Consider the following 24,201-nt stretch of genomic DNA (forward strand, 5'->3'; position numbering starts at 1 on the left):
CCGCTGGTAGTCTGGAGGCGAGCTCCCATCCTGCATCTGTCGTCTCCCGCAATAGACTTCTAAACTGTATCAGGCATGATAACAGCTGTTTAGTATGTATCAGACACGATAAGACGTCTTAGAGACAATAAAAAAACAGCACGCCCAAAGGCGCGCTATGTTAACTCACCGTATGCAGTAGGCAGTCTTTGAGCAGTTCAGCATGAAAGTTTCGTCCCCCAACGGTGGGACTTATCCTTCATGAAGACACGCATGCGATTGAACGTCGATCGGGATGGAAGCATGGCTTCGTCGAAAGCCATAACAGAAGGTGGAACAAAGTTTCTGTGGAACGTGTACTGCAGCGTCTCAATCACAGGCCGGAGCTTCCACGCGCGGTCGGTAGCAGCTCGGCGGTGCGCGTTGTCGCTGAAGTGCCTGTTGCGGGATAAATGGGCAAATCGATCTCGCGTCATGAACCGGTTGAAGCAACCACGAGGGATGGCGTCTTCATCCGTGGTCTTCCAGTGATGCTCGAACTTCTCTTTGTTTGGAGCAATAGTTCGTGCGATAAACAGCCCGATAAAAACACAAAACTCGCGGCCTGAAATCTCCGGTGTCTTCTCCAAATGCTGTTTGATCTCTGCAGGCGACTGGACTTGGAAGCTAGGCCGTTTGCGTTGTCGCGCCTCTTGTTTTGCGTGTTGAGCAGCGACACGCTTGTCGAGATTGGCTTCGAAGTAGTCATCGCTGGCCCCAGCAATAGTCTCCCACAGTTGTGGAGGAGCAAACAAAAAGAACGCCCCCAACGCAGTCGCTGCTGCTTTCATCTCTTCTAGTGTTGGTCCGCCTTCTCCAGTGAAGATGTTAGGATAGTCTACGCTCATCCAGTTGGCTGGTCGCTCCTGGTAAGGTTCGTCCATGAAGGGAAGCGGCGTCTCCTTCTCTGGCCCGATCCATCCATTGAACTTGATGTCCGTTAGAACATGTGCGTCCACAGATCCACGAGAGATGGCGGCAACTCCGCCAACTCTTTGAAGAAGTGACGGCTCATAGTGAAGGTCTGGAGAGTAAAGAGCATCTTCATCGACTGGATCGGGCTCCTCGGGACCGAGGTCATCATCATCGTCGTAGACGGAGTCGCCTTCGTTATCTCCATCCGAGTCCAACGCAGTATAGTTGTCCAATTGATCTTCAGGTGAGATGATGTTGGGGTCATCTGCAGAAACCAAGTACACGATAGCATCAATAACATGTATCGATAACATGGAAATACAACGTAAGCATACCATCGAGCGGACTTAGCTGGTTTGAGTCGTCTTTCGTTTCTTCATCTTCACATCGTCTCGAACTATTACCCTCAGCATCTGAGCATTAAGGGATGTCAGGTTCGCTGTCCGAGGAAAGAAAATGTTCGAACTCGCTGCGCAATCGCCGCTGAAGAGGACGGGGAGCTGTAATGTCAACATCAATACGTTCCTGAGTACAACGTTCAGTCAAGCAGGACTCGAACAGCGTACCTGGCATGCTCTCGTCATCTTCTTCATCCGCTTCAGCGGAGCTGTTGTCTCTGTCGTCGATGTGCGTGGAGGTCGCGATGAGAGGGCTGCTGCGAGATCTGGGTCTATTGATGCCTTGGTTGACTGTATCATACACGATAGAGTCAGGTAACAAGCATGAGAAGACACGATACTAGCTCGGCTCACCTTCATCATCTGGAGCAGTCGATACGCTTGCTGAAGGCACAACGTCACTGGCACCAGCCTCCGATACGCTGTTGTGACTTGGGAGATCATCAGTACCTGCATCAGACACGTTAGCATTTGAACCATGTCGTGTCTGACACACGATAGTCACCTTACGGCCAGTATTCAGGTCGTCCTGGCCGCCTAACGTCGTGGTCGAAGCGGCTCCACCTTCGGCTTGCTTCCTCGCGAGCTCCGCTGTCATCATTTCTTCTGTTAGTGCCACATCAGCCGCTCGAATCCCCTACATACAAACATACCTAAGTCGACATTGTCTAAGTACTCCATGATCTCCTTCTCGCCCACAAAGACGTCTACGCCCCGAACGTCCTTCTTGGTCTTCCCTGGCTTGATGTAGATCATGTCGTTTGACAGGCCCTCAGACCGCTTCCACGTCCAGCCATCTTTGCGAAGTTCACGCCAGCGCGCTTGAAATCCCGACATCCGTGCGGCGAGGGGGGAGGATTCTAGAGTGAGCTGGAAATGAGTGGCGTGGGAAATGACCTGCGGTTTTGTATAGGTTGGTGTGTGGCTACTCCATTTACCTCTGGAAGCTAATTTTCTCAAAATACTGAGGCTGAGTCGTCGCACGGCTATGGTAGATGAGCTGAGAGGGAATGGATACATACCTAACCCGCCTTGACGTCAACTTTGTATGCTCCCTTACAAACTCCAAGTATAAAATCCTTAACGTGTCTGATACAGGATAAGCATTTTGAAGAATCGTGTCTGATACAGGCCCTCTCGTTGGGGGGGTTAAATCAGAGACACGATTATTGGGGGACTTCGCTCCAATATTTTTAATTTTTTTATTTCAAGCAATTATTTTTGTTTGGAGTTTTTTTTTAGCTTTCGTCTGTGACACATAGGGAAGAAAATTTGTGCCCGAAGAAGCTCTGAAATTTTGATAACGGCTTTGTTAGAAAAACAAGCGAATCTACCGGGAATGGCGCGTATTTTCCGGTGATATTCATCCGCGCTCCGCCTTTGTCAGGAAAAACGGCCATGTGTGATCTACTCTACAATTACATTGTTTGCTCCAAGCCTTCGAGCATTGCTCGGGAACACCAAATTCAAATGGAGTTATACGGCGCCACAACTTTATGCTTGCCTCGAGATGTGCTGGTTACCCCAGAATGGTACACGGGGAGTGGCAAAGGATATATTGGTCTGGTGATTCGTGGCTCGAGCATCCTTTGGTTTTGAGGGTTGCTTGTGAATGGTGATGATTCTATCGGCCATTAAAACCGATTTACAGCTGGGGGGAAGTACTATGGGAGCCTAACTGGAAGCTCTAGATAAAAATGCTCATCGATTTTCGTCAAAATAAGGGTGTTCGTCTTCAGAAGTGTGGGTTTCTGTGTAGTGTCCCGGAAACGGAAAATGCAGAATGAATTGAATTGAAGCGGAGATCGAACTCGCTCAGCTATCCCTAGCTTTTCTGTCCTACGAAGAGAGAAAACAACATGCAAACAACAACCCAGGAGCTCGGGTGACGTCGAGTGCGTGAGCAGCTACTTACCCATTCAGCGTCACCCACGCAGTTGTGCTCACTGATCCGTGTCCACAACGGACTGCTCCTCGGAGAGCAAATTCGAAACTGAATTGAATCTTAGCCTGTGAGTCTGCCTGTAAAACTACTCACAGCTAGCTTACGAAACAAGGTTGAAGTACCGAACCCACGAGGCGGTCTTCAACCTGCCGATCTCCTCCTGAGCCCAGCCGGTGGGCCTTCCGCAGATGCAGCCGGCAGGTGTGTGCGGATGTATCCTGGCGGATCACTTCCCCCTCCCGACAGAGTGTAGCCCCCGGTAGACGTGCACTACGCGTTCGTCACGCGGCGAGACGCGCGTCCGTGACGTGAGCGTGGGAGACGGGGTGGGCGGACCGAAGGCACGGGGGTCGGGGACCGGAACGCATGGGTCATCGCGGTGCGAGCCTGGTCGTCGGGTTGAGCAATCACAAAGTCGTCAAAAAGGGCCGGGACAACTTCCTTGATCGTCTCCGCGGGCTCCCATGATGCTTCAATCTCGTCAAGGCCAGACCATTTGACCTCGACTTCCCAGCGGTGCGTCGCTGGACTTAGGCGGCACTGGCGAAGAGCTTCGACAAGATGGCCGCCTTCCCCGTAGATGGCCTGCTCCTGCAGCTCTTCAACACGTCCGCGTGCCGCATCCCGACAGAGTTGCAAACGGGAAGCATGGCGAATAGAGATGGCAAACGGGGCAATGATGTCCTGGACGTCGAATGTGTAGTCGTTCAACACGCGCACAATGCGCTTTGGTCCGCGCCAGACCAGCGCGAGCTTGTGGCCGCTGCGTCCGGTTGCCGTCGCGGCCAACACGAAATCCCCCTCGCTGAACTTTTGCAGGCGAACACCCTGGCGCCGGTCGTGGCGCTCTCTGGCGGCGCGGCGACGCCGCTCGCTTGCGTTGACCATTTCGGTGTGCATAGCATCGAGCGCCACCCGAACATCCCGTAAGTGGCGTTGCACCTCGCAGTCAACCCACTCGATGGACGCGTCCACAGGCTCGCGTGGATGCAGGATGCTGTGGAGCTGGGCTCCACCAGGTAGAGCCTTGAATGCAGTTAGGGGCGTCTTGCCTCCTAGCCGGTCTGCCGGTATCGCGTTCAACGCCGCCTGCACGACGGGCAGAATAGCTGGCCAGTCTCTGACATGGAGACGCCGCTCGCTTAGCAATACTTTGATGCTCTTTAGGATCTCGCGGTTGACGACTTCAACAGTGCCATTAGCCCATGGGGTGTACGCCGTCGTAAAGTGGTGGTGCGCGCCGAGCGCCCGCTGCAGCTTGTTGACGACCTCGTTTTTAAAATGGGCCCCTTGGTCCGACACCCACAGGAGGACGACCCCAAATCTCTTGAACCAGTCCATGAGACCATGATACGCCTGGTCGGCGCCGGCGTGGGCGCACGCAATCAGCTCGACGTACCCACTCATGTCGTCCTTGAGCACGAGGACGTACTTAGCATCGCCGTCACCCTCGACCATAGTTAAGAAGTCAAAATGCAGCAGCTCGTTGGGCTTGGTCGCTTTCAGTGTCTTGCCATACGGACGCGGAATACGACCTCCCGCAGTCGTCATACAATGCCGGCACTCAACCACAAACGTCGATACGTCGGCCTCCAACGTTCGCCAGTAAAATAAAGCGCCCAGCGCTCTGATCGTCGTTTGGGCACCCCGATGGCCACTGGCTCCGGCGTGGGCAATAACGCAAAGACGCTGCTGAAGTTCGACAGTACCCGCGGGGATCCACACCCGCGCCTCGTCAATCATCATCAACTGGCGTTCTGCATTCCACACGGCGCCGTCCAGATCCTCGCCGTCATCTTGGGTCTGCTGCTGTAGCGCGCCAATTTCGTTCGCGGTCGGCCATACAAAGTCCGCTTCTTCTAACGGCGAGACACGCTCAACCACCGCCAGCCGCGCGGCGCGTAGAGCCACTTGTTCAGTCGGAAGGGGCGTTCCAGCACCCCAGCGACTTAGTAGGTCTCCCCAGGCGTTGGCGTCACCGGGCACGTGTTCAATCACGTACTTGAACGCCATTAGGGACATCGCCCAGCGCTGGAGCTTGTCCGCCCGGTAGCGGGCCATGGCCCCGTCCGTCGCGTAAGGGTCAAACATATAGACCAGATTGCGATGGTCCGTATGCAGTCGAAATCCTTCTGGGCGCAATAGAAGATAGTCCAACCGACGCGTAGCTTCCACAATCGCGAACGCTTCCTTCTCAATAGTCGGCCACCGGCTCGCCGCACCGGCGAAACGGCCGCTCAGGAACGCCAACGGCTGGTGCTTCTGTTCTGCCAGCAGGAGCGCCAGCTCACCTGGTTCGAGCTGCGTCAGAATTGCACCCCAGTGGACTTGGCTTGCGTCGGTATAGAGTGCCAGCTCCGCCGTCGCCTTTGGGTGCGCCAAGGGCACCATTCGGAGCAAACAACCCCGAATTGCCTCCAAACTGCTAATTTCGGCCTCGCCCCATCCGATCTCTTCTAGCCGGACTCTTGACAGTTTGAGCTTCTTCCTTGAGCCGGCGTGCTGCGCGGCGCGTTCCAGTGCGTCGTAGAGCTTGGCCGTGATGCGGGTGAATTCGGGAATGCTCTGTCGCATCCAGTTCACCGCGCACAGGAACTGCTGCAGCTCCCCAGCTGTCGTTGGCAGCTGCATGTCGACCTATCCTTGGATTCTGTCCGGGCAGTGTCTTACACCGTCACCCGAGATCATCCTGCCGGACCACTTGATCTCTCTGGAGAAGAACTGGCATTTCTTTGCATGAAGCTTTAAGCCAAACTTCTCGCAGCGCTCGAGCACCGTGTCCAGCACATCCAAGAGGGCATCGTCATCTTCAGCGAAACCCAGAATGTCGTCCAGCCAGGCGAGTACCGAAACGCCGAGGAGATCACCAAAAATTTCTTCAACGATACCTTGGCAATAGGCCACCGCATCCGTCGCTCCCATGGGCACCCGCGTCGGTGTGTAGATCCCGCGATGCGTAACAAACGAGTACAGCTCTTGAGAGTCGGGGTGCAGGGGCAGTTGCCAGTAGCCCCTGAACCAGTCCAGCACAAAGAACACTTTGGCTCCCTCGAGCTCACCAAGTACGACTTCTTGCACGGGCATAGGCCACGGCATTGGTTCCGTGCGCTCATTGACACTGCGGGTGTCGATCGTCATCCGTGGATCTGCCGTAGGGTCCACATTTTGTTCCTTCTTCCTCACGATCCGCGGAGCCGACGCCCAGCGGCTGCGATGATTCTTGTAGATAAGTCCATACTTGAGCAGGGAGGCTGTGTGCCTGTCGAGGAATGCACGGTCATTGGGCGAATAGCGTCTCAGCTGCGACCGTACCGGAGCAGCACCTTCCCTCAGCCGAACCTTCATTGGTGCAACGCGCACAGGTGGGGCATGGCCAAACTCCACGCGGAAGTTATCTGCGCGGGCATGTAGTATGCCGCGCAGCTTCGCTGTTCCATCGAGTGTCAGCCCCAGCTCTTCGGCCACTCGTGCCTTCGCCTCCAGATAGAGAATGACCTCAGCCATGTTTGTTGGTCGCATGGTGGGAAGCGCCGTCCTTGTCTCATGGCGGTCGCCATCATCCTCAGCATCATTGGCTGCCGTGCCTTCCCGTGCCTCAACCTGCAGCCGGCACATTTTCTGCAGCTGCGACGGTTCGGCCTTCTCTTCGCGAGTGGAGCCGCCAAGCTCCCATTCCGGCTTATTGCTGCGCGCGCCCACCAGTAGCTTATCGGTTGAGTAGCCGAGGATCTTCATGATAGGCCTTCCTACAGTCAGGTCCAGGGAGAGGCTCTCCTCTTTAACATAGCAGGCAAGGCTACGTAGCATCAACGGTCCGGCAGAGGTGGTGAGGACGACCTCCTTGAACGTAGCAACGCGGGACACGTCCACGGCCCGCCCACCAACAGGACTTAGCTTAACCCCATCAACGCGATTGACCTGCACACTCCTCCCGGCCTGGCCAAGAGCTTCGAGGACGCTTTGGGTTACCAGTGAGGTGTCAGCGCCAGTGTCGAGAAGGAGCGCCTTGACTGGGACGCCGTCGACAGCGGCCGCTACTGTTCCTTGGTCGTCGTCCAGTTCAGCACCCGATAGTGTCACGTCGAACTTTCGCATGCTTGCTGGTCGCGAAGCGTTTCGCTGCTCCCTCATTGCTCGCAGCAGTTGGGGAGCTTCTCCCGGTTTACAGCGAGGGCACTCTCGAACCTGGTGGTCCGTGGCTTGGCACTTGAGACAAGCGCCTCGCTCGGTTCTCGTGTCGGCTCCGGTGGAGGCCCGCACTACGCTAGCTGAGGCCGTCCCTTGCGCCGACCCACCGCCACGTCCACTTCGAGTTGGCGGGCTACCAGCGCCGTTGTTCCGACCGCTGTTGCTAACACCGGTAGAGACGCCGCGTCCACCATTAGCGCCACGAGCACCCTCGCCACCACGGCCACCGTTGTTTCCTCGACGGCCGCCTTGTTGCTGGCTACTGCTCACGTGACCAGCGGCAGCTTGCGCGGCGTGCTCCCATGTCATAAACTCTTTCATGAGTTTAGTCACCCACGAGCAGAAAGGGACGACCTCGTTCTCGAAGTTCTTATTCTCGCGCAGCGTGAGCTTGGTTGCTATGACAGCCTTGAAGCTAGGTGGGGCAAGTGCATCCGCGAGGTACTTGACGAGGCGCCGCTGTTCGTGCGCGAAGGCAACGTCCGTCAGGTTGAACTCATCCAGGATGGCTTCCATATCAGCTTGTAAGTTCATCATTCGACTTTCTGGCTCTGGCCAGCGGGTCTCCATCCGCAGCTTCTTCATCGCCTTATCTACAGTCGCATAGTCAATGTGCGACGGGGATAGCGCCTGCTTAAAATAGTCGATCCATTGTTGCTCCGAGATCATGTTCGGAGGCAGGTTGAACTCGTAGCGCGCGATCATGCGCTTGGTCCTGGACTCGATACATGCCCCGACCGGCATAGCAAATGCACCATTCCACTGCGTTTGGAGGGCATTGATTGCGATCATGTACGTTTCGTACTCACGCATGAAAACGCGCCGGTCCTGCATGGTCCGGCCCGCAAACCTTGGCGGCTGCGGCAGCGCTGGCGCAGCAGCCACGGGCTGAGGAACAGAACGTTCTTGCTCCTCTTCTCCGTGCGACAGACCTCCCGCATTCCGCTCAGGGCTTGCCGTCGGCATCGACTCGTCTTCTTGCCTTGCTTCGAAGGGGTTCGGCAGCTGCAGCTGCAGCTCCGGAGATCGCCGCGGTCGCGACGGCGGCGGCGGCGAGGGTGACCCGGCGCTAGACAGCTCCGTAGCGGTGGCACGTGCCGCGAGCTCTTCGACGCTTGAGTCCTCCTTGTCACTCATCTTGATTTACGCACAAATCCCTTGCGCGGAGCTTGAAACCGTGTAGTACTGGGTACTAAAGTTAACTTTGATCCGTGTCCACAACGGACTGCTCCTCGGAGAGCAAATTCGAAACTGAATTGAATCTTAGCCTGTGAGTCTGCCTGTAAAACTACTCACAGCTAGCTTACGAAACAAGGTTGAAGTACCGAACCCACGAGGCGGTCTTCAACCTGCCGATCTCCTCCTGAGCCCAGCCGGTGGGCCTTCCGCAGATGCAGCCGGCAGGTGTGTGCGGATGTATTCCGGCGGATCACTCACCATCCGAGTTGTTCGGTCGAGCTCTGCCTGGTTCCGATTGGTGAGTAGTAAGTGCTGTGTCACCCGGCTTCCGCACGAACAAGGACTTGAACTTCATCGACGCTGCCCGTTGCTCTTCTGTACTACACTCAATTGGCCCTTGCCAACTCTGACGATCGTAGCGCAGTCGAACACTACATTCTGTATGTGTCGTTTGTGGATTCGTACATCAAAGCGCAGATTTCCAGCCTTGGTAAGTCCGTTGTCATTGTCGAACTGTCAAGCTAATCAATCGCTGGTGATCCCGTTTAATAACGAAGAACCCAGTCAGCTAGTGCTGCCCTCCCAATGAAGTCACTTTTCTTGTTGGTCAACTTATATAAATGCTGTAGCTGCGCTCATTCAGGATGTGCGAACGATGATAGCAGCTCTCATAAACAATCGCGGTCTTCTCTTCGCGAGACCCTGTTCAGTGATCACATCGAATACAAACCGTGCGCTTCGCTGAGACAGCGGCGAAGGAAAATATGATCTGGAGCAGGTTGTTGTCGAGATGAAGCAAAGTGTCACTCACAGGTGTGCTGTGACCGCGGACGACGCTGAGGAATGCGAGACGACAACGAAGCGGCAACTTGTCTTTCTCAACACTGAGCAATTCCTGGTGATGTTGGCGAAAAGCAGCAGCGTATCTGTCGAACAGCGCTGGCAATACGAGTAAGTCGAGGTACACGAGCTTGTCGTTAGTCTTGAGGACACCCAGGAATGCCTGCACGCTCTCATCTGTCATTGGGAACTCTTCGTTATCAGCACCCAAGCACAGCTCGCGAATTCCGTTAGCGAGCGCACTGTGCGGGTCCGCTAGCTTCTTGGCGAAACGAGTGATGACTTCTGCGGGTGCATTGTAGTACGCGAGTCCAAAGCAGCGGATCTTCGCACTGCCGTTCTCCATCTGGAGCATAAAGGCAGCCAAATCAAGTTGAACACTGTCCAGGAAAAGCTGGTCGAGCTTTGGGCTTGCCTTCAGAATCGCCTGAACGTCCAAAGCAGCAGATCCGGTCGTCTCGATTGAAAGTCTCTGCAGCGACCTCCCAACAAGTCCCAGCAAGCGAACCAGTACCGGCATTTCCTGCTCTGCATTGTTATCAATCGATAGAGAAAGAGATGTTATGCCATTAACAGCGCGACGCGGTCGTGATAGCGCAGCGAGGTCATCTCCCGCAACTCTGCGAACATGATTCCTCGCAACGACTCCGTTACCACGTCCAGGTACCAGCACGTTGACCCAGTCACTGTTATCATCGTGCTGAAGTAGGCGGAACATGAAGTCATCCACCGTTTCCAGCGAGGTGCTGTCATTGGGGCTTGCAATTGACTCCTTATTTCGCACAGACGTGCCTTTAGGAATGTAGACGTACTCGACGGTGTTTCCTGCTTCAGCATAGGCAGCTTCCGCAGCGTCGGTGGCTTGGCCGGGTTCTGGCACGTTTGCAGCAAGCACTTGAGCAATGGCATCCACGTCAGTGTTACTTAGCTGGACGCCCATCAGGTTAATCTCTTCAATAGATGATCGCGATGCATCGCTGAATAGCGCGTACGTGAGCCACTGCCAGCGCCAAGTACGCTGAGCCGGTGTAAGAGGACGAAAGACGCCATTGATCGTCAGTTTACGGACCTCAGTCGCCTCAGCCAGTGATGAACACAGTCCGGAGAAGGTTTGGTCGTCCATTCCAAACAGTGGAATGACCACAGACTCGATCGAGGAGCGTCGAACAGTCCGAGGTTGATCATTCGGACGCGTCGTGATCGAGCGGCCACAGAAAATCGTGTTGAACAGCATCCCACAGCGATAATGCGCCGCAAGAGCCCGCGGGTGCACTTCACCTGGTCGAAAGTATCCCGTCTGGGGGTCCTGCTCCAGCGACAGCTGCAGCTCCGAGATGGCCAAGCTGGGCATGCTCAGCGTCGTCAGAAACACGTTGGGCAGATCACGCGAGACTTGGATCGTTCCAAGACACATCTGCACCGACTCCAACTCGTACGCGAAATAATGTCCGTCCGCCGCGCCGTCGTCTTCACTGTAGGCCAGGGGTCCGAGTGACTCGTTCCCGTCTTCATCAAGCGTCAACGCTCGACGTTGAGCTTCTCTTTCTCCAGCCAGCCACTCGTTGTGCCGGCGAATGTCGTCCAGCGTGACCAGTAGCGCCCTCAAATGAGCCGAAAGAACGGGTTGTCCCAAGTGCCAAAAGTCGGTGAACTGCAGAGCGTACGGGATCTTCCTCCACCTGTCGACGGTCTCTTGTCGGCCTCCAGCGGCTCGATGGAAGGCCAGGATGGTGAACAGTGCGTCTTGGAACCCTGCGCTCGTGCGGGTGCCATCTTCTGCGGTATTGTTGCGGTGCAAAGCGGGTCGAGGCAGGAAGAACTGCCGCATGGTTGCAGACGGCAGTACCGCACTGTAGCGCAAGTGCTCGGCGTCGAACCGCAGCAGGAACCGCGGCTCGAACACGCCGTCCAAAGTGTCGTCGTCGTCCAGTGCCAAGTCGCAGCATTGCAGCAGCAGGAACTTCCACGCTTCGTTGTCGACAATCGCCACGAGGCTCAGCAGCTCCAGCGCCTCTCGCAGCACGCGGACGTCGCTCGCTTCCCGATTCAGAATCGCCATGAGCGATGGGGGAGGGCGAACCGCTACATACCAGTACTCCCCCAGTGCCGAGTGGTCCGAGAACCGGCCTTCCGACGTCAATCGGCCCCGTAGAACCGCGCACCACGGCTCGAGGAAGGCGTATTTGTCGCCCAAGGAGGCCTGCATTTCGAATAATGGTGGGGTATCTCTGATTTGCAAGGTCCAAATCCGCTTTGTATTCCGAGAATCAAGAGGATGCGCGCTACTAATGGTCTGCTTGGGGCCGCTTGGCGCCGCTCACGCTTGGCGCTCCGGGGCCGAATCCGTTGGCGCAGGGGGCTCCGACGTTGGGATGTGGGGCAACGGAAGGTCCTCCTCGGCCGCTCCGTCTTGTGACGAGGGGGACGGAGGACCGCTCGGGTACAGGGCGAAGGCCGTCAGCGGGTCGTGCTCGCTCAGTACCGTGTGCAGACGAGCGAGCGCGGGGCTGGCACTGGCAGGCAGCGACAGCCACTGCGCGTGCTGGATGGTCGACACGATGTCGGCGAACGTCACTTCACGGACGCTCACGGGGACGCTCTCCTCCATGATGGCCGTGTCGTTCTGCTCAATGACTGCGGTCGTGTTCTCCTCCTCGACGACTTGGGTCTTCTCGACGACTTTGACCTCCTCGACGACCTGCACCACGTCGGTCTCCGTCACCTCCTCGGTTGTCGTCACCTGCTCTGTCTCCTTCACTACTTCGGTCACGCTAGCTGCGTCGCTAACCTTGACCTCCTCACCTACCGCTGCCTCTTCAGTCGTCGTCACTTCCTCGACCACCTTCACCGTCTCGGTCGTCGTCACTTCCTCGTCTCCCTTGATCTCGACAGTCTCCTTCACCTCCTCGGTGATCGTGACCTCCTGCGGCTCCTGAGCATCCTCCGTCTCGCTATCTACCTCCGTGGCCTCGACTTTGTCGGTCTCTACAACCTCTTCACGAGCCTCAACTTCCTCGTGCCCCTTGACCTCATCAACTGTCACCACTTCCGACTCCTTAACCTCCTCTACAACCTCCGTTTCCTCAGTCTTTTCGGTCGTCGCCACTTGAACCTCAGCGTTTTCAACCACTTCGGTAGTTGTCACCTCCTCAGCCTCCTTTACTGCCTCGATGGCCTTGACTTGCTTGGCGTCTTCAGTCGTCGTCACTTCTGTTCCAGCCTTTTCGACATCTTTCGTAGTCGTCATCTCCGTGATAACCTCTTCGGTCTCCTTGAGTTCCTCAGAGGTCTGGACTTCCTCTGTCTCTTGAACCTCTTCAGCCGTCAACGTTTCTTCGGAAGCCTTCGCCTCCTCGGCGACTTCGGTCTCCTTCAGCTCCTTGACCTGTTCAATCTCCGTAACTTCTTCAACGACCTTGACGTCTTCCACCTCTTTAACCGCTTCGGTCGTCGGCGTCACTTCTTCGGCAGCCTTCACCTCCTTGGTGAAGACATCTACAGCCTCCTTGATCTCTTGCATGTCGTTGGCTTTCTCAGGCTCTTTCTCCTCTTCAGTAGTCGACACTTCTTTGTTAGACTTGATCTCCTCGGTCGCCTCTTCTGACTCCTCCACTTTGTTGCTCTGTTCCATCTCGACCGCGGTCTTCTCCAAGAGAGCGGCAGCAGCCATCTTTGCCCGCTCGCTCTTCTGCCTTTCGATCGCTTCTCGGGCCTCCAGTTCCTTCTGCTTCTGTTTCTCTAGTGCCTCGAGTTTTGACTTCTCAGCAGCGACGCGGACGCTGACTTCACTTTCTGGTACGAAAAAGGTATCCACAGTTCGCACAGCAGGGGCGGCTGACAGCATTTGCTTCTCTAGGGCCTCGTACTTCTCCTTTTCGGCAGACACACGAACGCTCGCGTCTGCTGCGAAGAAAGTATCCACAGTTCGCACAGCAGGAGCGGCAGTCTGGACTTGCTTTTCCATGGCTTCGTACTTCTCCTTCTCAGCAGACACGCGGACGCTCGCGTCTGGCGCAAAGAAAGTATCCACAGTTCGCACAGCAGGAGCGGCAGTCTGGACTTGCTTTTCCATGGCTTCGTACTTCTCCTTCTCAGCAGACACACGGACGCTCGCATCTGGCGCAAAGAAAGTATCTACCGTTCGGACTGTGGGGGCGGCAGTTTGGACTTGTTTCTCCATGGCTTCGTACTTCTCCTTCTCAGCAGACACACGGACGCTCGCGTCCGCTGCGAAGAAAGTATCTACCGTTCGGACTGTGGGGGCGGCAGTCTTGACTTGTTTCTCCAGGGCCTCGTACTTCTCCTTCTCAGCAGACACGCGGACGCTCGCATCTGGCGCGAAGAAAGTATCTACCGTTCGGACTGTGGGGGCGGCAGTCTTGACTTGTTTCTCCAGGGCCTCGTACTTCTCCTTCTCAGCAGACACGCGGACGCTCGCATCTGGCGCGAAGAAAGTATCTACCGTTCGGACTGTGGGGGCGGCAGTCTTGACTTGTTTCTCCAGGGCCTCGTACTTCTCCTTCTCAGCAGACACGCGGACGCTCGCATCTGGCGCGAAGAAAGTATCCACCGTTCGAGTCACAACCGATTGCGTGCGCTTCGTTTCAAAACGCTGGGCCATGCCCCGTACACCTGGGCTCTCAGCGTCAGCGAGTGTGTGGCGACGATATGGCTCGGGTGTCTGGGCAAGCTTCGCAGTAGCCGCCGCTCCATCTTTGGTAGGCGTCCTTAGCACGTCAGGCAGCGAAGCTGTTTCCTGCGCAACAGACCCCTCAGTGGCAGGTTCCGTTGTCTCCGTCGATGCGGTCGCCGTGTCGTCACTCGTGCCCGTTTCCTTCAACTTCTGTTCCTCCTCAGCAGCCACGCGCTTAGCAAGTTTTTCCTCAGCTTCCTTGGCCGCTTGCTTCTCCTTCTCTTTCTCTACAGCCTCGTACTTTTGTTTCTCCGCACCAACGTGAACACTCTTTTCAGTAGGGAAAAAGCTGCGTACCGTGCGGAACGACAGGTTGTCCAGCGATTGTTCGGCCTTCTTTTCAAAGCGACTTGCCATGTTCCGAACGCTTGACATGGCAGAGCTCTTCTTGGGGCCTGGGCTTTGCTTCTTCGCGGGGGATTTCAACATCTCCTTAGCTTCAGCTTCATCCTTGGCGCGCTGTGCCATGAGGTCGTTGTATTTCTTCTTCTCCCCACTCACGCTGATACTGCGCTCCTTCGAGAAAAACTCGCGCTTCGTTCGTATCTTCAGGTTTCCCAAGGGGTCATCATCTTCGTGGTGAGTTTCAAGGTGGTGCACCGCATGCTTCACGGGCGACGCGCCACTCAGATCCAGTTTAGCAGCCGACGGGGTACGGTGCGTTTGTGGCGACTTCTCTTCGTGGACTTCGAGGTGGTGGACCAGTTCTCTGACTGGGGAGGGCGGATTCAGTTCCAACTTAGCCGCCGAGTCGGTGCGGTGAGCTCCAGTCTTCGCCGTAACCTTGTCAGCAAAGTGCGAGATCAAAGACGGAAGCTTCTTTTTAGGTGTCTGCTCCGATGTTTCCGGCGCGACATCGTCAGCTTCATGCTCCGGCTCCTCCGCTTCTCCGTCTTGGTTGGCAGGTGCTGCTTCCTTGGGCTCTTCGACGGTAGCAATGCTAACTTCGTCCGAAATCTCCACCTCACTGCCTTTCAGGGTCGTCTCGGCGACAGAAAGCACCGATTCGTGAGTCTCCGTCGTCTCGACTGTTGCAGTCAACGCTTCTTGCGTGGTCTCCTCCGTCGTGGTTTCTTCCTTGTCAACCTGGACGTCACTTACAGTAGAAACTTCCTCGCTTTCGACGGCAGTTGGCTCCGCAGACACAGCACCCGCTCCACTTTCAGCGCCTTGAGCTGTGATATTGCTCTCTTCGGTGTTAAAGTTTGACTCGCTGCCTCCCGTCGTCTCGGCGACGTCGCTGCTCGAATCGCGCATATCGTCGAGGCTGAACACGCTATCCGCGTCAACGGAGCTGCCCAAGGTAGCGGCCACCGAGTAGTCCATTTCTGACACGGCAGAGCTCACGTCCAAAGTCGCTTCTTCCTCTGCAGCTTCCACGTTGCTCTCTGCCTCCTCTCTACCAGCCTCACGGGGCGCCTCTTCAGCAGCTTCGTCCTCTTCCGCAGCAAGCGCCGCGAGATCCACCTCGCCCACCTTGCTGCTCTCCTCCTCGAACGCCTCCTCGCCCGCAAAGTCCTCCGTCTTGACGCTGTCGCCGTCCACTGAGCTGCCCAGCGTCGCTGCCACGGAATCGTCCACCTCCGCAGCCTGGTCTTCAACTGTCGTGTTGGCTTCCTCCTTCACGTGCTCTTCAATTGTCTTCTCTTGCTCGGCAACCGTCTGCTCTTCCTCGTGCAGCTCCACGTTGGTCGCCACGTCATTCGCGCCGGGGGTCGCCATGATCCGAGTCCGGAATCGATACTGCGGCACAACGTTGCGGCGACTCCGTATTATGTTGCAAGACAAGTTCACTTATGCGCTTGGAGAGGTTGATTTGCAACGCCACGTTTTCACAATCAGACACGGTTGAAAGTGGCTTGATTGTGGCATTCGAGACCTCTATATGTTAGTCGTCGTAGTGGATCGTGACGGCGCGCGTGGCGCACGTGGCCGCGAAGGCCAACACGAGGCTCAGCACGCCGTCGTCCAGCAAAGTTGCGCAATCTGCAGCCTTGCGTCCTCGCACTGCGCTCAGGAAGGCCACTTTACTGGCAAGTGGGAGCTTGTCCTGCACAACGGGCAATGGCTCGCCGTGGTGCTGCTGCAACGCCTCGTCGTGCTTCATCTGTAGCTCAGGACTCATCCCGAGGCTCAGGTACGAGAGCTTGCGGTTCTTCTGGAGCATCGACAAGAAGCTCCGAACATTGGCGTCGTCCAAGGTGCAGGACGCTTCGGAGCCCGAAATGCCGAGCTCCGAGAGGTGAGAGGCGATGCGGCTTGTGGGGGACGCGATGGCTTCGGCTAGCTGCGTGATGTGGTCGTTGCTGGAGAAGACGTTCACCAGTCCGAGACACGTGAGTTTGGACTCACTGGCGTCGCTGCAGAAGGCGCTGGGATCCGCCAGCTCGATGCCTTCGAGAAACAGGTCCGTCAGCTGCGGACAGGCTTGGCAGATGGACGCCGTGCTGATCGGATACGAGCCGACGGCGTAGAGAGCTAGGGACCGCAGCGGAGCTCCGACGAGTTGCAGGAAATCGGCCAGCACTCGGCCTCCATCGTTACCAGTGTGGAGACCGAGCGCGAGGGTCAGAGCTTTGAGCCCAGACGCTGAGTTGCTTTCTGCAAGTTGCTGGCGTTGTTCGACTTGACGTACACGAAGCTTGTCGACTCGGGCGATACCGAATCCTGGCAGCACGACCTCAAAACGGTCGCCGTCGTCGTTTACAATGTGGAGCCACGATCCAGATTCCAACAGAATGGAAGACGACTTGTCTTCTCCGTCGCCTCCTGGGTCGACAAGGGCAAGCTCCGTCCCTTCTAGGAGATGTCCGCAGCTATCGCGTCTCCAGTCACGAATGTTGAGGGTGTTTTCCTCGGGAACGACCTCTTCCGATACGGTAGTTGGCGGTGAGTTGGAGTGGATAGCTTGAGCGATCGCCAAGGTGTCGTGGCGAGTCAGCTGAGCTGCTGTGACGAGCGCTCTCGCCACGGACGATTCTGTCGACGTCCGGAAGAGCGCGTACGCCAGCCATTGCCACTTCCATCGCCGCACTTCCTCTGTGTCGGAGATGCGGAAGACGCCATACATGCGAAGGTGCGTCGCAGCGGAAGCAGAGCCTATTGCAGAGCACAAAGCTGCAAATTGCCACTCGTCGCAGTCATGGCACCCGACAGAGAGCGTGTCGACCCCGCCTTGCACAACGTCTGTAGCACAGCCCTCCCCTCGTCCTTTGCCACACACCACGTTACGTAGAAAGCGCCCAACGTTTTCTTGCGTTCGCCCATAGCTCTCTTTCTTGAGCGAGAACGCAAACAACGAGAAAGGTAGCCCCGAGCTCAGCAGAGTCGTCAGCCTCTGCATCAGTGACCAGGACATGCTCACGCCTCCCACATCCAAGCGAATCGAGTCGATCTTTAGCGGAAGCAAGCCATCAGCTTCTCGGTTCGCTTGAAGGATCCCAAGCATTGCGTTGAGATCACGCAGGTGCGTCTCCAATACGTCGTCGGGCAGCGTGACCAGCTCGAACTGCAGCTCGTACGGGATCGACGTCGCCACTGTAGCAGTCCTCACCAACGACGTCTCCACCTCTGCCAACACACGTCTAGCCTCCAGGTAGTCTTCACTCGCTCGTGCTGCACTTGTCGACACGAAAAACCTCCTGCACACCGCAGCAGGCGACAGTGCGCCAGGCTCCACGAACTTCTCGTTGAAGACGAAGCGGAACCGCGGAGCCAAGTCGCAATCGAGAGGTTGGTCGTCTTCATCCCTCGGAACTCGACACTGCTGCACCAGGAGCGCGCGCCACGCTGCATTGTCCACGATCGCCACTCGGGCGAGCAAGTCCAGAGCTTCCCGAATCCGTCGGAGAACGGCCACACCCGCTTTTTCAGGCGAGTGGGGCAGCCGCACCGCCACCCAGTGATACTCCCAGCGAGCCGAGTTGTCGGCTGTACGACCTTCCAGATGCAACTTGCCACGCAGTGCTCGACACCAAGGGTACACGAACGCCCACCGAGCCGGGGGAGCGGCGTCAATCGCTGCCATGCTCAAGGTATCAGGTAGATTTAGTCTATCAGCCAATGAGATTTGCTGGGGATCACCAAGTCTGCTGGACATTTCCTATTGTTTTTCATTTACTTCTTCTTCTTATCCATGCCCATTTTGGTGGTATACGGCACCGCGTGGCGCAAGTCAATGCAATCCAGACGCACTGTGCCCAGTACGCGCTCCGGAAGCTCCATGACGCTTTGCGCCTCGATCACGAAGGCCAAGTCGATGATGAGGTCGCGAGCGTAGCCTAGCAACAGGTTGAGGATGCCCGTGGCCACGGTGCTGCTGCCGATGTTGTAGTCCGCCTCCAAGTAGTTCTTGCCCTGGTAGTACTTCTGGTAGATCTTGGTGCCCAGGATGGCCGGCGTAGTGCCGACCCCCTCGCGAATCGGCCACGTACCCTGCACGACGCGCGGAATGAGCTTGATGCGCTGCGTCCGGAATTCGTCGTTGGGGCCGCGCAGAACTTCGTGGCAGAGGTCGGCGAACACCGAGTTCTTCTTGAGCTCAGTTGGGTCTTCTGGTGTGAAGTACAGCACGAGCGAGTGGTGGGGCGGCCCAGGGAGCATGAAGTTGATGATGAAGATGAACGGGCGGTCTTCGGCTGCTGGGTTTGGCGCGTTGGTCGCGTCGAAGCCATCCCCCACGAAAGAGGACACGCCAATGTGCTCAATCGCCTCGTTAGACTTGTATAACTCCACGTTCACCAGCCGGCAAGCTTGCCGCGCGGACGGCACCTTCGTCTTGGAGGATAAATAGTGCGGACCACGAACCATGAAGCCCCCAGCGCTCGGCTCACTCCAGAACTTGGTCGGAAGTCCGTGTAGCACTGTGAGATCGGTGCGATATCTCTCGAGCATCGGGAACTTTTTTTCGGTGACGATCTGCTGGCTCGGGACTGGAGACTTGCCACCAAGGCTCACTCGGCGACGATCAGAAGACGCAGTCATTGGTCGTGACGTCTGCAGTCCCTCAAAAGCCGAGATTGCCGTGATCATTTCGAGGAAGAAGACACCGTAGGCATGGACATAGAACCATGAGCGTGCCAGCCTCGAGTCAATCCAGCCATTCGGATTCATCTGGATCGTCAACGTCACCCAGCACTCCTCGAAGTGGTTATCACTGTCCTCTTGTACGCGAGGCGAGATGATGAAGCCACCGCCCATGATGTTGGCACGCACCGCCCCCGTGTCGCGAGGGCAATCGGTGTGCGTTGTCGACTGAAAGCAAATAAAGTACGAACCATCGGGCTCCATGCGCCAGTAGCGTAGCATGCACAGCTCGCGAGCGCTTACGGATACCGGCCACAAATACGTCGGGAAGAGCTTCCAGTACACCACGTCGCTGTGGTCTTCTGCATGCTCTTCCAGTACGCGTGCGACCTCGATGACGTGGTTGGAAGAGTAAAACGGGCTGTCTATCTTCATCAGCATCTCGAACACTTTTCGAGGCGACGAGTTCACCTTCATGCTCGTGCGCAGAGCTGGTGGGGGTGCAAACGTTCGGAGACTGCTCTGGTGGGTTTGGCGTTCGGTATCCACGCGTAGTTTACTCGAAAACTCGTACAATTTCCAAGACGTTTCCTGTGAGAACGTGGCCGACGTACGGAAGCTCTTTGCGATAGATCGTGGCATCGATCCGAACGAACCGGACCGCGGTCGGTTCCCTGCATGAAGAGCGCCGGTAATTGACCCAGATTTCCCATACGACTGCTGCGATGCAGACCGTATTCTAGCGTTGCCACTCGCTGGCGCCGTGATACCATGCAGCTTACTTTCCGGCAGAGGCGTAATGCTAGCCTCCTCCATGTCGGGGTCGTGGTCCATGTACCAGTTGAGGTAGCGCTTCCACTGCTCCTCGGCCTGAGCGATGCACTCTAGGATGCTGTTGCGCCACCAGACAGCAGTCTCTAGGGACTCCGCAGCAAGTGCAATAGGCCCCTTGCTGCGACTTTGGGCAATCATGGCACCAGCAGCGGCGCTCATGCTCATGCCCATCACACCGATCCCGACACCAGCCAGCCCACCTGTCAGCACCACTGCCGTAGCTGCCGTAGCTGCTGCGGCCGCCGCCGCCGCACGATTTCGGAACTTGCGTGAGGAAGCGCGCTTCACATTTGGCCTAGCGTCAAAGTCCGGGTCATGAGAGACTGCCGTCGAGTCCAACGGAGACGACGGGAACTCGCTGCCGAGACGACCTGGCGTCGTGCCGGGCGTCAACTCGGCTCCAACGCCGCTTTCCTCGACTTCGTCATTGGTCGCGTGGTTCAAGTGTCGGATCCGGAACGTGAAAAGTTTCTTGGTCTCGATCTTGCTCGGCGACTCTCGCACTTCGTCTACCGTCGTGCCAGGACCCAGCACGTACCATCCACGCGGCTCCTTGTCTCCTTTCTTCCGGAAGTAGCACAAGAAGTGCGTCCCGTTGGGCGTCGAGCGGATCATGAAGTACCGTTCGCGCCACAGGTTGACGTGCTGCCCCTTTTTGCGCAGCCAGCCTTCCATCCTGATCTCGCCGGTCGTCGGGGGGTGCACCTCCTCCAGCAGCTCCTCAGTAGCTCCTGTATCTGCAGCAGCTGCACCTCTTGAAGACGCCGAGCCTGCAGAGAACACGAACTGGCGGTCGCGCTCGCGACACATTTCCTCGACAATCTGCAGCAGTCTGGGCTTCATGACCTCCCGCACGACGCTGTCGTCGAGTCCTCTGCTGCTGGAGCAGGAAGCGGGCGTATGCGCGTCTGTTACGACCTCTGCAGCGCGTTTCCGAGCGCGAAACTCGGCCATGAGTTCCTCGTAGAATCTGCGTGCCCGCTCCTGGAACAGAGGGTCCTGTGCAGGCCGCAGCTCGTGCGTGTCAGCCCCAGTCGTGTGCACACTGATGTAGAGTTTCTCCAGCGCCTTGAGCACCACGCGCTTGCCGTTCTCGCGGCTGGCGTAGCACGCCGTCATGTAGTCGGCGCACACGATATCCAGCAGCATGTTGAGCCGGTCTCCGTCCAGCAAAATGTCCGGGATCATGCCCGCAGGCCGCTCGTCCTCGACCTCCATGCTGGGGGTCGCGATAGTGATTGAAAAGTGCCCAGAATTTGGGCTCCATACTGAAAACAAGAGCATTTTGTGCCAAGGCTGAAGATGATCTGATGCAGGTATCCTTACAACGTGGCGAAGGGCGTCATCACGTTTGGACTTGCAGTGACACACCGGACCATTTTGCAGTTGATTTGATACATGGCTACACAAGTGCAATTTGGTTCATTTATTGGCGGCTAGACTGGTTTAGGCGACGCAGACACCCTTGATGATCGAATCGATCCAGGGACGGACGCTGGACACGCGCGCGTAGACGCTCATGCCACCGACCTCGCCGCAGCCTTCGTTGCCACTCACGAGCCCCACTAGCACGTCGCGCTTCTTCTTCTGCACGACGACGGCACCTCCCTCGTCGCCCATGCACGACTTGGTGGCGGACACGCCACGGGAGCACAAGTTGGTCTCGTCCACCGTGAGTTCGTTCGAGCATATTTTGTTGCTCACGAGCTGCACCTCGACGCTCTGCAGGTAGCGGGACTGCACGGCTTCGGCCAGGGTGTCGTTCCAGCCGATACGGCCGCCCTTCATGCCGTCCTTGACGATCGACTTGGCTGGGTCCATGGTCACGGGCTTGTAGGTCGTCTCCTTCTCCAGCTCGAGGATGAGAAAGTCGTTGTGGTAGACTGTGTTGTTCGGGTGCACCATGAAGGCCACGACCTTGATCTGTTCGCCGTCGTCCGCGCCCGTGTACGACGTGGAGCCGAGAGAGACCCAGCGGATGTTGTTGGGGATGCAGCTCGCCGCAGTTAACACGTGGGACGCGCTGATGAGAGCCCCCGCGCAGAAATTTGAGCCGTCTTTGGTTGATCGAACGCCAGCGATGTACGGCTTGCCAGCCTGGATTTCCGTGACCGGGACGGTCACGAGGTCGCTAGAGAGACTTGACGACGACGCCTGGGCGTTGACGGAGCTCGAGGCCAGCGCGGCGACGAGAGCGGACACGAACTTCATCTTGATCTACCGATAGCAACGCAAATGCTCAAATGGCTGAGGATAGCGTTGCAGCGTCTGCCTCACCAATACAAGGATGCCAGATGGACTCGACTACTGTTCATTTTCAAAGGCTAGGTTCTGGTTTCGTGAGTTTTCAGCTTTCTACCGCATACAGGCGCTGCGTCAAGCCGACCATCAATGAGGAAATTTGCAATCGCCAAGTTCGCCACGTTTTGGTCGCACCGAATACCAGTTCATAAGTTGTGCGGACTCCGAAATGGGATCTGCCAAATCGGGTAAAGCTTCCGCTTTGTTGAAGAGGCCGCCGATGTTCGGCTCAGGTTGACTGTGTCTTGAGTTTGTTTCCCTTTCTCGTCATCCAGATGCCGCTCCGGCTTTTAGTCTCGGTAGGCGCAGAAGCTCTGCGTGACGCAGGACGCAGGCTGCGTCAAGACTCTCGACTTGAGACTTCCATTTCGTGGCCTATTGTACATCCCTGTCATTTGCCTACGAAAAGTGTTTTCAAATTTAAACGTATTATTGTGATGGCAGTTGTATTATAATACATGTATTAATATCACTTATGCTGGCACTTCATTCGGATTGCCGCCACCCTCAGGCGAAAGACGTCGCAATGGACAACAACACCGACGGAAACAACAAGCACTACCGCTCACTAAAAATTGCAATAAGCAATCTGTAATGTCAACATCCAGATTGCACGGTATTAATACCCTGTACCGTACACATGAACACATCTCAATGAGAAGCCTGGTTCTCCAGCGGTCTTGTCCTTGCTCGGCGCAGTGCTGCCAGCATGGCTGCGTCTGGACATCGCATCACTTCGGAATCCGTTGACTGCATCTCACCGCGCCTCCAAACTTTGCCGTTGCGATGCAGATCACTTCAGCTTTCGTTGTTGCGTTTGCCGCTTTGGTTGCCATCGCTGAAGCCTCTGCTGAGGCAGTCGAGCGCCGGCTCATTCTAGGCGGAACTACCGTCCCCAAGGGCAAGAAGACCTACTACGCGGGTATGAGGAATTCTCCCGAGGGGAAGAACTTTTGCGGAGGAACCCTCATCAGCGCCACCCATGTTCTCACCGCCTCTCACTGCATCTCGTACGACATTCGTTGGGTCTCCATCGGCTCGCACTACAACAACGGCACCGACGATGGCGAGCAGATCAAGGTCGTGTCGGTGATGAATCACCCCAACTTCACGGAGACGCTGAGGTTCTCCAACGACTTTGCCATCCTCGAGCTCGAGGTCGCGTCGACGTTCAAGCCCGCAAAGCTCGCGAAGGCGGACGACTCGGACTTTAAGGCGGGCGCTGTGGTGACGACGGTAGGAACGGGCCGCCTGACCGAGGGCACGACAGCCCTGGCCGGTCACGAGCTGCAGCGAGTGGACTCAAAGCTCATCACCAACGAGCAGTGCGCGACGGACGGTCAGATCTCCGTTGACGACTCCATGATCTGCGTGGCTGGCCAGATCAGCAAGGGCTACTGCGACGGCGACTCTGGCGGCCCAGCTTTCATTGAGTACTCCGACAACGATGCTGATGACGTTGTGGTGGGTGTGGTGAGCTGGCGCAACTGGCGAGACGGCGAAGTGTGCGGTCGCGGGAAGAGCTTGCCCATGGTCTACTCCCGCATCTCGTTCGCTCGGGGTTGGATTGACCCCATCAGGAAATCCTCGTGCTTCGACTAGGGGTCGTTCGCTAACAAGCTTAATGGTACAAAAGAACTCTTTTCATTACTCAAAGTGATTTCTTCTGGCTATGTGGCACTTCTCAATGCTCTCGCTCGGTAGCTTGCCACTGCTGCTGCCTCGCAGTACAATGCGCGAGTGGTCTATCTGGCACTTTGAGTTTATAATACGGTTGGAAAATTAAAGTAAGAATATCATACGCTGCAAAAGCACGCGGCATCGGACGACCCCAATCTAACGTATCTCCTGCCGCTGGTCCATCG

At 56.6% G+C, this 24,201-nt stretch overlaps 7 protein-coding genes across 7 annotated transcripts; 1 reads left to right on the plus strand and 6 right to left on the minus strand.

Annotated features, from left to right (window-relative positions):
* Window positions 1-1,353: 1,353 nt before the first annotated feature.
* Window positions 1,354-1,932, minus strand: KRP23_11654 (uncharacterized protein; the record flags this gene model as incomplete). The annotated part of the gene is made up of 3 exons (XM_067882222.1): window positions 1,354-1,433; window positions 1,500-1,622; window positions 1,686-1,932. 3 exons carry the CDS (start codon window positions 1,930-1,932, stop codon window positions 1,354-1,356), a joined length of 450 nt encoding a protein of 149 aa, XP_067740491.1.
* A 7,417-nt stretch (window positions 1,933-9,349) lies between these two features.
* On the minus strand, window positions 9,350-11,689 carry KRP23_11655 (uncharacterized protein; the record flags this gene model as incomplete). Its single annotated transcript, XM_067882223.1, has 1 exon — window positions 9,350-11,689. One exon carries the CDS (start codon window positions 11,687-11,689, stop codon window positions 9,350-9,352), a length of 2,340 nt encoding a protein of 779 aa, XP_067740492.1.
* A 111-nt stretch (window positions 11,690-11,800) lies between these two features.
* Window positions 11,801-15,898, minus strand: KRP23_11656 (Dynein heavy chain-like protein; the record flags this gene model as incomplete). Its single annotated transcript, XM_067882224.1, has 1 exon — window positions 11,801-15,898. The coding sequence occupies one exon, from the start codon at window positions 15,896-15,898 to the stop codon at window positions 11,801-11,803; it is 4,098 nt and encodes a 1,365-aa protein (XP_067740493.1).
* Window positions 15,899-16,064: 166 nt separating this feature from the next.
* KRP23_11657 (uncharacterized protein) lies at window positions 16,065-18,203 on the minus strand (the record flags this gene model as incomplete). Its single annotated transcript, XM_067882225.1, has 1 exon — window positions 16,065-18,203. One exon carries the CDS (start codon window positions 18,201-18,203, stop codon window positions 16,065-16,067), a length of 2,139 nt encoding a protein of 712 aa, XP_067740494.1.
* An 89-nt stretch (window positions 18,204-18,292) lies between these two features.
* On the minus strand, window positions 18,293-21,253 carry KRP23_11658 (Protein ENHANCED DISEASE RESISTANCE 2; the record flags this gene model as incomplete). The annotated part of the gene is made up of 1 exon (XM_067882226.1): window positions 18,293-21,253. One exon carries the CDS (start codon window positions 21,251-21,253, stop codon window positions 18,293-18,295), a length of 2,961 nt encoding a protein of 986 aa, XP_067740495.1.
* Window positions 21,254-21,481: 228 nt separating this feature from the next.
* KRP23_11659 (Glucanase inhibitor protein 3) lies at window positions 21,482-22,246 on the minus strand (the record flags this gene model as incomplete). The annotated part of the gene is made up of 1 exon (XM_067882227.1): window positions 21,482-22,246. One exon carries the CDS (start codon window positions 22,244-22,246, stop codon window positions 21,482-21,484), a length of 765 nt encoding a protein of 254 aa, XP_067740496.1.
* Window positions 22,247-23,122: 876 nt separating this feature from the next.
* On the plus strand, window positions 23,123-23,938 carry KRP23_11660 (Glucanase inhibitor protein 3; the record flags this gene model as incomplete). Its single annotated transcript, XM_067882228.1, has 1 exon — window positions 23,123-23,938. One exon carries the CDS (start codon window positions 23,123-23,125, stop codon window positions 23,936-23,938), a length of 816 nt encoding a protein of 271 aa, XP_067740497.1.
* Between the last annotated feature and the right edge of the window lie 263 nt (window positions 23,939-24,201).

This window comes from Phytophthora ramorum (genome assembly GCF_020800215.1).
Source record: "Phytophthora ramorum isolate Pr-102 chromosome Unknown Phyram_PR-102_s0012, whole genome shotgun sequence".
In the NCBI taxonomy this organism is placed as follows: Eukaryota; Oomycota; class Peronosporomycetes; order Peronosporales; family Peronosporaceae; genus Phytophthora; species Phytophthora ramorum.